The sequence below is a fragment of the Lepus europaeus genome, chromosome 23 (genome assembly GCF_033115175.1).
Source record: "Lepus europaeus isolate LE1 chromosome 23, mLepTim1.pri, whole genome shotgun sequence".
Lineage (NCBI taxonomy): Eukaryota > Metazoa > Chordata > Mammalia > Lagomorpha > Leporidae > Lepus > Lepus europaeus.
In genome coordinates, this window is record NC_084849.1 from 15,770,689 (window position 1) to 15,783,955 (window position 13,267).

The 13,267-nt window shown below is 49.5% G+C and overlaps 1 protein-coding gene across 1 annotated transcript in view; it reads right to left on the bottom strand.

Moving 5' to 3' along the window:
* GCN1 (GCN1 activator of EIF2AK4) overlaps positions 1-13,267 on the bottom strand; it is a 72,575-nt gene that overhangs the window by 9,565 nt on the left and 49,743 nt on the right. The window contains exons 38-51 of the mRNA XM_062182408.1: positions 12,559-12,779; positions 10,958-11,026; positions 10,649-10,787; positions 10,366-10,562; positions 10,026-10,168; positions 7,496-7,613; positions 7,177-7,392; positions 4,791-4,955; positions 2,634-2,795; positions 2,272-2,364; positions 1,846-1,989; positions 1,489-1,758; positions 1,179-1,292; positions 543-773 (exon numbers count right to left, since the gene is read on the bottom strand). Coding sequence (XP_062038392.1) covers positions 543-773; positions 1,179-1,292; positions 1,489-1,758; positions 1,846-1,989; positions 2,272-2,364; positions 2,634-2,795; positions 4,791-4,955; positions 7,177-7,392; positions 7,496-7,613; positions 10,026-10,168; positions 10,366-10,562; positions 10,649-10,787; positions 10,958-11,026; positions 12,559-12,779 — 2,282 coding nt within the window. The remainder of the gene's footprint in view (positions 1-542; positions 774-1,178; positions 1,293-1,488; positions 1,759-1,845; positions 1,990-2,271; positions 2,365-2,633; positions 2,796-4,790; positions 4,956-7,176; positions 7,393-7,495; positions 7,614-10,025; positions 10,169-10,365; positions 10,563-10,648; positions 10,788-10,957; positions 11,027-12,558; positions 12,780-13,267) is intronic.

The window sequence follows — 13,267 nt, forward strand, 5'->3', positions numbered from 1 at the left end:
GAAACATCAGAAATGGTTTAATGCACTGGATCTTCAGGCCAAACATGAACTCATTTCAGTTGCTCTCTGACTTCCTTCTCATCCTCTCACCAGATTCTTTGCATCTCCCTTCACACAGCTGCAGTAAGAGACGGAGGCACCTTAATATAACACTGTCACTGTATTCTGTGGCTCAGAAAGTTTCCTTTGAAGCAATGGCCGTTGACGCACACCAACTGCTTAGTTTGCGTCAGGTGTTGTGCCCCACGCCACCACATCTGATCCCTTCAGGAGGCAGTAGGATTTCTGGTCTCAAGTCGTTGGTAAGGAAATAGCCTCAGAGGTCACAAGGTAATTTTGGTCACACAGCTGCTAAGGGGAAGACTTGGAATTGAACCATGGTGTACCATGTCTAGAGGCCAAGGCCTTACCTCCCTCTGCTACATCATGTCTCTATAACAGAACTGTTGCCCGCTGCCACATGACACCTGTGTCAGTCTCCCACATACAGCTCTGTTCTCTATGATCCACATGGACCAGCGATGGACTCAGGAGTGGCTCACCTTGGCCAGCAAGAGGCTGAGTGTCTCAAGCAGAGCCGCCTTCACATTCCAGCTGAAGCGGTCCCCCAGGATGCGGATGAGAGGGCCAGTGATGCTGACCACGGAGGGCCTCAGGGCATCAGCCGAGGTCAGGCGGATCACCAACCCCAAGGCTTTGGCTGCTTCCTCTTTCTGTTCGGGGCTGCCAGTCAGCACTCCCTCCCGCAACACTGGTAGGATGGAGGTTACTCCCTGACCAGAGAACAAAACAGAGTCAAATCTCAAAGGCTCTAGGTCCAGGGGCTGCCAGGCCTCCCAGGCAAAGTAAGGTGTTCTTGAAAGCCAGCTCTCCTCAGTGCCAAGGGAGGAAGTGATCGGGGCTGAGTTTCAGGACCAGAGTCTGGGAGGTCAGCTGGAGAAGGGTCTGACTTGATGGTGTCAAGAAGAAAGGGCCCCCAAAGCCCCACCACACAGAGGCAACTGAGGTGGCCGCCACAGCTTAAACCAAGGGCACCACGGAAGAAGTACGTTGTCTGGGAAGGTGCTCAACAGCAACATGGCTACTGCCCCAGCTGGTCACTACAGACCTGGGGTCGGGGCACAAGGCACAGGCAGCCACATGTTCACAGCACCAGGTGCCACGAGACCCAGGCTTACCTTCTTGGGAAGGCAGAAGCCTGGCACGTGCTCCCCTTTGCTCTCATTCCCTATAAACCGGATTTCTTTGTGCAGCTCTTCGATGAGTGCTAGCTGGTTGCCAGCATCCAGCTTCTGTGGGAATCCAAGGAAAAGCAGAGAGGATGTACAGCCCTCTCAGGACTACTTCAGAATCATACAGCAAGGGGAAGAGGAAGGATGGCAGCATGAACAAGACTGGCCATGAGCTAACCAATGGCACGTGGGGGACTCTGCCAGAGTCTGTTCTTGTACCAGTGTTTCCTGGCTGCGGGGCCAGTGGTCCCCTCACCTTCGTGATGGCATTCAGGGCATCCCAGCTCTCCTCCAGAACCACAGGGCTGGAGTCATTGAAGAGGCGGATCAAGCCCGAGACCAGGCTCCGCAGGTGGCTGGTATAGTCGGCCTTGGAGCGGGAACAGTAGATGTTGAGGATGATGGCAGCAGCCTGCCTCATGCCCACCTCAGGGCAACGGGTGGCTTCCAACAGATCCTCGATGATGATCCGGTGCCCAGTGTCATCCTCTACTGAGAGGATCACAGCCTGACAATTGGCCATCTCCTGAAAAGCACATGAGACACGTATGCTGAGCAGGGCAGGACAGCTACCAGAAAGTGATGGGGATGATCATGACCTTTGCCCCCTTACCAGCTGTTCGTCTGGAGTCCCAAGCTTCTCCTTCAGGGCCAACATGACCGCCGGGAGGATCACTCCAAGATGGCGGGTCAGGGCGTCGCCTGCCACGGATGAAAGGAAAGCCAATACCCGTGTGTTGACAGGTGGAGTTGTCAGCTGGTGGAATGATGAACAACATCAACTTAATGAACACCATGCAGCTGCTCCATACCAGGCCCTGCACTGAGCTCCGGTAACAGATTGCTGAGCAAGAGGGACCACATCTGCAGCTCAGAGCAGAAGGCTTGATCCAGCAGCTCGTGGAGGACAACAGGGGAGCATCCTGCCTGTGCTGTACCCACCACCAAACCCCAACACCTACATGTGATCTTCAAGGCAGGCCCAGCAATGACAACTGGTTTTGGAACTGGAAGGAGTCTGCCATGTGTGGCGACTTACCTTGGGCACTAGGTAGGGCAGCACCACACGACTCTTAATGGCCATAACTTGCTTCAGACCATCCAAGGCAAATTCTGACACCTCATCGTCTTCCTGCAGGTGGGCAATGGGGACAATGCTGAGCAGCTCACTCTTGTTACCGTCTCTGCTGCTGGGCCAGCCACTGCCAAGTTCCTCTCCCCCCACCCATTGCATCCATACTTACTGTCAAAGGGAAGGCACAAAACCAATTTTGATCCTACTGTGCCCACTCCCTCTGGAGAGCCCACATCCCTACTGCCTTCGCAGAATAATCCCCCCGCACCTTGTTACTACACAGACACCAAAAGCCAAGCTGGTAGGTGTGTGGCAGATCCACTCACCAGCTGCTTCAGTAAAAATGGGAGAATGTCTTCCAGAGCCTGGTGGCCGATGGTGGAGTGCAGCTGCTCGAAGGTCTTGGCGGCCGCTTCGCGCACCTCCTCCAGAGGGTCACACAAAGCCTTTCTCGCCGTGGGCACAAGGGACTCAGAGAAATACAGCACCTACAACAGCCCAGTGCAAGGGTATGAAATGTGCAAACAACCAGGACGGAGCAGAAGCAAGCAGGGCAATGTGGGCAAGGGACTCTGACCCAGCTAAGCCACCATGGCCCCCTTGTCTTATCACTTAGTTGTTTACAGTGGAAATTCTAACACACAGAAACAGAGAGGGGATGTGATGCTCCCCATGTATCCTTCACACAGATTTAATAATTAACAACTTGGGGCTGGCGCTGTGGCATACTAGGTTAAGCTGCTGCTCGCAATGCCAGCATCCCATATGGGCACCAGTTCATGTATTGGCTGCTCCAATTCTGATCCAGCTCCCTGTTACCAGCCTGGGAAATTAGTGGAAGATGATCCAAGTGCTTGAGCTCCTGCCACCCAAGTGGGAGACTCAAATGAAGCTCCTGGCTTCTGCCCTGGCCCAGTCCTGGCCATTGTGGCCACTTGAGGAGTGAACCAGTTGGAGAAGATCCTAATCTCTCTCTCTCTTTGAAACTCAATAGAAAAAAAAATTTTTAAATAATTAACAGCTAGAACTGTTTAAGTGAATTCTTCAAGAATGCCAAACTTGTGGCCAGAAATGTGGTATATCAGTAAAGCCACAGCCTAAGGTGCCAGCATCCCATATGGGTGCCAGTTTGGAGTCACAATTGTTCCACCTTCAACCCAGCTCCCTGCTAATGGACCTGGGAAAGTAGTGGAAGATGGCCCAAGTCCTTAGGCCCCTGCACCCATGTGGGAGACCCGGATAAAGTTCCTGGCTTCGGTATATCTCAGCCCTGGCCATTGTGGCAATTTGGGGAGTGAACCAGCAGACAGTAGAAGATCTGTCTCTCTCTTTCTCTCTCTGTAACACTGCCTTTCAAATAAATTAATAAAAAAATATATAGAATGCTAAACTTCCCACACAACAAGGCCCTGCCCAATCAGGGCCCCTCTCTCCTTAGAGTCTTTTGCTTTTCCTCTTGGAAATCTGCAAGCCCTTCTTCAAGTCTCAATGCAAACACTTTCTCTCCTATTAAGTCTTTAGGTCAGCAGTAGGACCAATGACAGCTCTGTCCTCTTGTTACCAATTCCACAATAACAAAGCTCACTCTGAATTCAAACGACTGATGTGTCAGCCTCACCACTGAACTGCGAGTATCTTACAGGCAAGGACTTGGTCAGTAACTAGTAATGACTCACAGCTCTTTAGGGTGACAGGATTTACTTTGATTCTTTGTCAAAAGCAAACACAAAAACCAAATGTAAGACACATACTGACAGAGGAGGATAGGGATCCAGTAAGTCAGAGTAGGGTGTCCAAGTAACACAACTGGCTGTATGCTTCTAGTTCTAACCAGCCTACCACTGCACCACTTCGCTGCCTTCACCCAACTTGAGGGCCTAGCTGTATTCTTAACCTGCTTCCCAGGGGTGTTTTGAGATCAATTACCTTAAAAGTAAGGTCAAACCTTGGAAAGTAAAGTACTCCAAAGCCTCTGAATGTTGCTACTATGGAAACAGTATTATTGCTAGAGAGAATACATTTCCACCCACTGGGTACTTAACCTCTCACTGACTCCACTCCTTCTAAGAATGCGTGCATACCTCTCTTGCTCCCTGCCACCCTCCACCGCTCATACACATGCAAACCCTGCTGTTCCACTAAGGCAGCACTACACACTTCAGCAGAACTGAGAAGAGCCAAAAAGAGACTGCTCTGGAGCACTCGTGAGTGTAAGAGAGTGGAGATCATCTCTAATTTCCAAAGAGCACTCAGGGAGGCCTAGCAATCGTTTCGTTTTTAGTCTGCAAAGCTGATAGGAAAGCTGAGAAGGAAGCGAAGGCCATACATGGTCCAGCTAGCATCCCAATGCCAGCAACGCCCTCCAGAGTAAGGCTGGTGTGTCCCAGAGCCCAGGACGAGGGGCCTAGTGGTGAATTTGGCTGCTCCTGTGACCGCCCCATTAGTCAGGAGCATGGCCTGTGGGTCCCTTTAAAGATACTCACAGCATCCCGGCTGGTGGACTTCATGATCTCGCTCAGCCCGATGCACACACCCTGCCTCTCGTCACTCTTCGGCGACCTCAGGCCATCCTCAAGGATGGGGATGATCTCGGGGAGGATTTTCTCTCCTAACTTCCGGACAAGATCTCCCAATGTCCTTGCTGCAATCTGTCAGCAGAGATCAAGTCAGGGCATTAACTCCCTGCAAACCCCAGGCCACCCAGATGACCTCCAGAATGAAGGTCAGGGACCCTTCCAGGCTTTATCTGAAACAGTGATTTAAGTTTCCCACATTCTCCTACCCCTAAAGAGCTTCCAAGGGGCCCGCAAAACACTGCATCAGAAAATTATCTCTATGGGGTCAGTGTTACGGTACAGTAGGTTCAGCTGCCACTTGCAATGTTGGACTCCAATATTGGAGTGCTGGTTTGAGTCCCGGGTGCTCTGCTTCCAATTCAGATTCCTATTAATACACCTGAGAAACCAGCAAATGATGGCTCAAGTACTTGGGCCCCCACCATCCATATGGGAGACCAGGCTGGAGCTAGTAACCTGGCTGTTGCAGCCACTTGGGAATTGAACCAGTGTACAGAGTATCTTTCTCTCTGTGTGTTACTCTGCCTTGCAAATAAATAAAATAAATCTTAAAAAAATTATCTCTACACAATTTAAAGCAAGAGATGGTACCTTACAAAAGAGTACTTCAAAAATTCATGAACTGGGGCTGGCATTGTGGCACGGCAGGTTTTGCTGCTGCCTGCAGTGCCAGCATCCTGGCTAGTCTGAGTCCCAGCTGCTCCACTTCTGATCCAGCTCCCTGCTAATGTGCCTGGGAAAGCAGTGGAAGATGGCCCAAGCCCTTGAGCTCCTGCACCCATGTCCAGGATCTGAAAGAAAACTTCTGGCTCCTGGCTCTGGCCTGGCCCAGCCCCGGTTGTTGGCAGCCATTTGGTGAGTGAACCAGTGAATGGAAACTCCCTCTGTGTCTTTCCTTCTCTCTCAGTAACTCTGCCTTTCAAATAAATAAATCTTAAAAAAAAAAAAAAAAAAAGAAATTCATAGACAAATGGAATTAAAAATATGTTTATTTTGGTACAAAAATATTTTTTAAATCTATATATAGTTTTTAATTATACACATGTTCATGTATTATGAAAAGAATTGTTTTGCAACAAAATAAATTCATACTTTTAATTCCATTTTCCATGAACTGTCTGAACTCCCCTCACATATGAACATGAAACATATCACATGCTGCATCGCCAGGGCCCATTTGTCTGGATTACTGAAAATTTACTTCTGTGTTTTTGCTAAAGAGGAGCTGATTTAGGAATAAACACTTGGAGCTGGCACTGTGGTGCAGCAGTTAACGCCCTGGCCTGAAGCGCCGGCATCCCATATGGGCTCCGGTTCAAGTCCTGGCTGCTCCACTTTTGATCCAGTTCTCTGCTGTGGCCTGGAAAAGCAGTGTAAGATGGACAAATCCTTGGGCCCCTGCACCTGCATGAGAGACCCAGAAGAAGCTCCCAGCTCCTGGCTTTGGATTGGCACAGCTCTGGCCATTGCAGTCAATTGGAGAGTGAACCATCAGATGGAAGACCTCCCCCCCCCCCCAATCTCTCTCTCTCTCTCTGACTTTCAAATAAATAAATAAATCTTTAAAAAAAAAAAAGGAATAAACACTTTAAGGAAAAAACCCATCTGCTCTCTGAGGCCTCATGCAAATCATTATTTAGCATCAAATACACTTTGCTTGCCAGGGCTAAGGACTGGAAGTGAGCCAAAGTTGGCAGAAGTGATCAGGAACCCAGGTTGGGCACCTCCTCACAATCACCAAGGCCCTATTTTCTCACTCCAGCCACACTGGCCTCTTTAAGGTCCTACAATATGCTATGTTCCTGCCTACCACAGGGCCTCTGCATGCCCCACGCTTGCATCTAAAGCACTATTTCCTCTGTATGGAATAGTCTCACCACTTCCTTACCTGGTTGGCGCTTACTTGTCTTTCATCTTCAAGCATCATGTCATCTAAGAAGCATTGCTGACCTCCTTGCCAGATGCCCCTATTATCAGCACCTGCAATGCCATGTTGTACTAACCACAGCTGTCTGTCTGTGTGATGACTATCTGATTAATAGCCATCTCCTTGACCAGGCTACAGCTCATGAGGATAAGGAATGAGGCTGCCTTTCTTGTCCATTATGTTCCCCCGGGCAAGGTTCCTGCTCAGCACATATGAGACGCTTAAGTAGAATTTGCTGCGTAAATAACTAAACGCTCCCTGTTAGAGGAAACTCAGGACTCCACCACGCTCTGCGGACCCAGATTTCTAGACTCTGAAAGGAGGCATCAGGGATTGCTAGGCCAGAACGAGACCCAGGAAATTTACCGTTCTTTTATCTGCACAAGTGCTGGCCAAGAAACCCAGCAGGAGCCCAAAGAGAGTAGGCAGGATCTCACGCAAGGTGCGGGGAGTATTGGAGACAACAATCTTCCAGACATGCAGCGATGCCTGCCGTACCACCAGCTGGGTATCTGAGCGGCCCATGTACAGCCCTGCCAACACCCGGTTCCGCCGATCCACGCCCAGGGCAGTGATGATTGCCTGCAGTCAAGGAAAAGAACACAGGGTGGGCAAGCGCCCCCAGCACAAACTCCAGGGTGAATTCCAGTCAGCACAGGAAAGAAAACCAAGCCCAGGCACGCACCTTGTTGGACTGAGCAGTCCCAAAGTTGTCATCCTCAGAGGCAGTTTCTGTGGTCATCTTCCCAGTGACCCCTGAGATGTGGAACAGGAGATCTCCGAGCAGCTGAACAGAGCTGAATCTGTGAAGGAGGCCAAGCAAAAGCTACAAAGCTGCACAGGGCAGTCTCAGGGCACAGCCCAGCTTTAGAGGAAAAAACACTCCAAACAGTCACGGTGATTTTCTTGGAATGGGAAAGGATTAAAGACAATTTTCAAAAAACAAAACAAAGCGACAATTTTCATTTCTTTCCATATATTTTCTAGTATTTATACTCATCTGTTCATACAGAACTTTAATAATGAAAAAGAATATGCACGGGCCGGCGCTGTGCCGCAGTAGGTTAATCCTCCGCCTGCAGTGCCGGCATCCCATATGGGTGCCAGTTCTAGCCCCGGCTGCTCTTCTTCCAATCCAGCTCTCTGCTATGGCCTGGGATAGCAGTAGAAGATGGCTCAAGTCCTTGGGCTGCTGCACCCATGTGGGAGACCAGAAGAAGCTCCTAGCTCTGGATCGGCGCAGCACTGGCCGTTGTGGCCATTTGGGGAGTGAACCAGCAGATGGAAGACCTTTCTCTCTGTCTCTCCTTCTCACTGTCTATAACTCTCTCTCTCAAATAAATTTAAAAAAAAGGATATGCATGTATGAAAACTGCTACATTAAAAGCTATAAAAAGCATTAAAAAACAAAAAAAGGGGAGGCAGAACAGGAAACAAGAAGGATCATCAGAAGTGGAAAAACCAGGAGGCCTTAGAAGGATAAACTTCCTTCTGCCTCAAAATAAATTTGGTTTATTGCTTTTAATGTGTAGAAAAATAATATTCAAGGAACAGCACTGTGGCACAGGTTAAGCTGCCACTTGTAATGCCATCATCCCTTTTCAGGGTATCAGTTCAAATACTGGTTGTTCTACTTCTGATCCAACTCCCTGCTAATGTGCCTAAAAAGCAGGAGAAAATTGCCCAAGGGCTTGGGCCCCTGCCACCAACATGGGAGACCCAGGTGGAATTCAAGGTTTCTGGCTTCAGTCTCGACCAGCCCCGGCTGTTGTGCCGTTTGGGGAATGAACCAGTGAGTGAAATACACCTCTGTCTGTCTCTGTCTCTGTCTCTTCTCTACCACTCTGCCCTTCCAATAAATAGTAAACAGGGGCCAGTGTTGTGGTGTAGCAGGTTAAATTGCTACACAACACTGTAGAGCAGAGCGCCTCGTTTGAGTCCCAGCTACTCCATTATCCCAATCCAGCTTCCTATTGCTGTGGCTGGGAGGCAGCAGATGAGGACTCAAGTACTTGGGTTCCTGACACCTACATGGGAGACCTGGTTGGAGTTCCTGGCTTCTGGCTTTGGTCTCACCTAACCTCATCTGTTGCAGGCAGTTAGGGAGTTTCCCAGTGGCTAGACAATCTGTCTCTCCCTGTCACCTGCCTTTCAAATAAACAAATTTCCTTTTTTTTTTTTTTTTTTTGTAAAGTTATATTCACACTAGAGTTGAAGAAAACAGAAAAATACATAAAGGAAGAGTATAAGCAATCACTCAGTCTCCCAGCATTCAAGCAACAGCCCTAACCCTCTGATGATAGCCTTATGTCCACTTTCCCCTCTTACAGACATGCACATCCCCCACAAGGGAAGTGGGCATGCACCACATGGCTAGGACACAGACTGCGTTATCCTGTCAACGATATGTCAAAGAGCTTTCTGTGTCAGCTAATATTGTCCTATATCATTCTTTGTAATGGCTGAACAAAAGTACACTGTATAGATATTCTATGATATTTATTTATTTATTTATTGACAGGCAGAGTGGATAGTGAGAGAGAGAGAGAGAGAGAGAGAGAGAAAAGTCTTCCTTTGCTGTTGGTTCGCCCTCCAATGGCCGCCGCAGCCGGTGCGCTGCGGCTGGCACAGCGCGCTGATCCAAAGGCAGGAGCCAGGTACTTATCCTGGTCTCCCATGGGGTGCAGGGCCCAAGCACTTGGGTCATCCTCCACTGCACTCCCCGGCCACAGCAGAGAGCTGGCCTGGAACAGGGGTAACCGGGACAGAATCCGGCGCCCCGACCAGGACTAGAACCTGGTGTGCCGGCACCACTAGGCGGAGGATTAGCCTGTTGAGCCACGGCGCCGGCCCTATGATACTTTTAAACCAACTTCCAATTTTTTAAATGTTATGCAATACTGCAATAAACATCACTCTTTATGCAGCTTTAAGCACTGGACCAAATATATCATCAGAAAAAATTCCCATAAGTGGAATTTCCAGATTAAAGATCTTAATTAAAATCTTAACACAAAGTGGAGGACTGAATAGAGGGAACTTTTAAAGGAAAACCAGAATAGGCAAATTGCTACAGGAAATTGGAAAGCTACAAAATGGTGAAAAGCAAGGGTCTGGAGAAAGTTGGAGTGTTCTGGGAAACATTCTACCCTTGATTTCTCAATACAGTTCCCAAGTGCAAACAGCCCACTGGGCCTCCTGGTTTGTGTTCTCACCGTATTCTCCAGAGGTCATCAAAGAGGCCTTGCTCCAGCTGGGGCAACAGAAGCGCAATAGCTGTCTCAGCATACATGGAGATGACCCGCTGGCCTGCACGCAGGGCAGTGTCACGCACAAACTCGTTCTCATCTGCCAGAGCCTGGGCACACAGAGGGTAGATCAGCCAGGGATGCCTTCCCCTGGGCACCCAGACCAAAAGGAAGTGGAGCTCCCTGAAGAGCAGATGAGGAGTTTTGCTACCTGGCCCCAGGTGCAGGCAGCCCTAGCACTCCAGGAAGGCATGTGCAGCCTGCCCTGCTCACTTTCTTTAGCCTCAGCATGATTACCGGTACCTACTTTGAGGATACAGGGGATGATGGGCCCCACATAAGGAGTGAACTTGTCCCCAAAGGTGATAGGCAGGTAGTTGAACATCATAATGTAGCCATCTCGAACATGAGGTGCAATGTCCACTTTGCTGGCTGTAGCCACGATTTCTGGCATCAGCTTCTCCAACTTCTCCACTCCTAAGCCAGCCATGACTTCAGCCAACCCTGTAACACAAGGACAATGAACCCGCTGGAGCTGAAGGCCCTCGAGGGCATTCCCAGTCTGGCCCCTGGGCCTGCTCTGGCTTCACCTTGTGCAGCGCCTGAACGATCCACAGAACTCTGCTCATAGGTCAGCGTCTCCATCAGCCATGGCAGCAAGTCCTCAAAGCACGACTCTCCCATGCCCTTCACCATGGCCCCAAGAGCCTTGGCAGATACGGTGCGCACCTGTCAGGTAACCGAGCAGGGAAATGAGGAGATGCACTTCCCTTCAAGGCAGCCACACAGGTCTCCTCTCTACCTGAGTGACACAAAAGCAGCTTCGGGGAATTCTCAGGTAGTACTTTCTTTAGGACTGGGCTAAAATATGAGCTTCTTCGCTTAACCTCCAGACTCACCTCAGGCACAGGGTCCAAAAGAGAGGCTTTCAGGCCAGGTGTCACACTGGGCAGGTAAGGAGCCAAGTCCTACAACAACACAGAAGGTGATTCAGGTGGAGACTCGACTCCTGCTTTCTCCAGGACCCAGTTGGCTGTGGACTCTATCCGCACCATTCTGCTGACAAGGAGTGCTCATGAACGAACATCTAACTGCTCAGAGAACAGGTGGCGAAGGTATAATGGCAAAGAAAATCCCCCTCTGGACTCCTCCCTCGGAGGCATACTGCAACTTGCTCAGGGAAACTGACAAGGGTCCCCAGGCCCATCCTCAGCAGGTCGCAGAGCCACCAGCTACAGTTCAAAGCTCTTATTCCTCCTATTCTTCTCTTAGGACCAAGGCCTACCCACAATGCAATGTGCAGCAAATTATTTCTGGTACTTTCCTTTCAGAATTCCTCTACCATCTTCCCTTTCTTCACCTTAAAATGTTTATGTCTCTTGATGTAGCATTCAGTTTTAGGGAGTCATCTTAAATATAGAAAACGCCTTATGTTCACTGCAGCATCACTTAAAATAGGAAAAAAAAAACCTTGGACACTATATGACCAATGACAGAATTATATAAGTCATGGTATAGAAACTTGGGATATTATATAACTATTAAAAACCCAGCTTATGAATAACTTGTTATAATTTAGAAGTAAGCTTACAGGGCTGGTGCTGTGGCTCAGCGGGTTAATGCTGCAGCCTGCAGCGCCAGCATCCCATATGGGCGCCAGTTCGAGTCCTGACTGCTCCACTTCCAATCCAGCTCTCTGCTATGGCCTGGGAAAGCAGTAGAAGATGGCCCAAGTCCTTAGGCCCCTGCACCCGCCTGGGAGATCTGGAAGAAGCTCCTGGCTCCTAGCTTCAGATCAGCTCAGCTCTAGCCATTGCGGTCATCTGGGGAGTGAACCAGCGGATGGAAGACCTTTCTCTCTTTCTCTGGCTCTACCTTGCTCTGTAACTCTTTCAAATAAATAAAATAAATCTTAAAAAAAAAAAAAAGCAGCTTATGTTCAGGAATGTAATTCTTTTAATATAATTAGAAAACATTAACAGTGATTGTTTTTATTTGGGCAGGGATCTATGGGCAGAACTTTTTCTGATTTTTTAATTTCCCAATTTTCTAGAACTGACATGACTTTTCCATTTCCTCTTCTTTTGCCCACAGCCTCAACAAGCAAAGCAGAGCAGGATAAATAGTGCAATCACACACGCAAGTTTTTGGGAGCAAATAAAGCAAATCTCCCCAAACTACACTAAATTCCTCTGACAGGCTGACAGAGGCAAATGCTCTGACAGGCAAACATGACAGGCAAGCAGAGTAGCAGCCACTTTCCCAAGCCTTCTCAAAGCTCAAAGTGGAGGCCTCGCCTGAAGACTAAGCTAGCAAGGACTGGGACACTGCGCTCTCCAAGATGCCCGCAGAGCCCAGATATCCAGCTCTGCCCATTTCTTCCTCCAAACATCATCAGGGACCGAGGCCCACATCCCTGTGTGTCTGCCATGGCAGGGCCACTGCACCCCACACCAGCATCTCAGGGTCTATCCCATCGCGGGCCCCGCTGTGTTGCTACCTTCTGGTCTGTCAGGGAGTACATGTTGCCAATAATCTGCGCCGCCATCTTCCGTGTGTCTGTAGAACGGTCCTGGAAGGCTCTCTGGACGATGGGCATGATAAGGGCCAGGGACGGGGCGTCAATGAAGTGGACAAACTTGGTGTCCAGCAGGGTCTGCAGGCACTTCTGGGTCTTCCTTGAGGGGTCTGTCAGGGCATCCAGCAGGACTGGGGCAATGGCTACAGGTCCACACAGGAGAGAGGTTGGCTGTAAAACACCGTGTACTGGCAAGGCCATGGATCCCCAGAGCCACAGTGACTCAGAAGAAAGGGGAGTCCATGGCAGTTCCCCAATGCAGCCCTGTAAGTCACCAGCTGGGGAAGCCAGCTCTGTCTATAAAGAGCAACCCTTGCTCCATCAGTGAGAAACAGAGGGGCTATGTGGAGGCAGCAGCTGTTGCCCTTTTGTGCTCTAGAGCTGATCCAGCATGGGACCTGTCGGCTGGCTTCACTGTGCACTGAGTGGCAGCCCAAGTGCTAAGCCTCACAGGAATGTTCTTGGGCACCATGGATCTTATCCTGAAACCAGCCACTTGAAAGTGGCCTTGAGAAAAATCTGCTGAGAAACCACGGCCTCTGAGCCAGTGGTGGGAGTGAAGTTCACAGTCCTACAGCAGCTAAGATCAGATAAAAGCTCTAAAATTCAGCATAAGCAGCCTGGCAGAAGG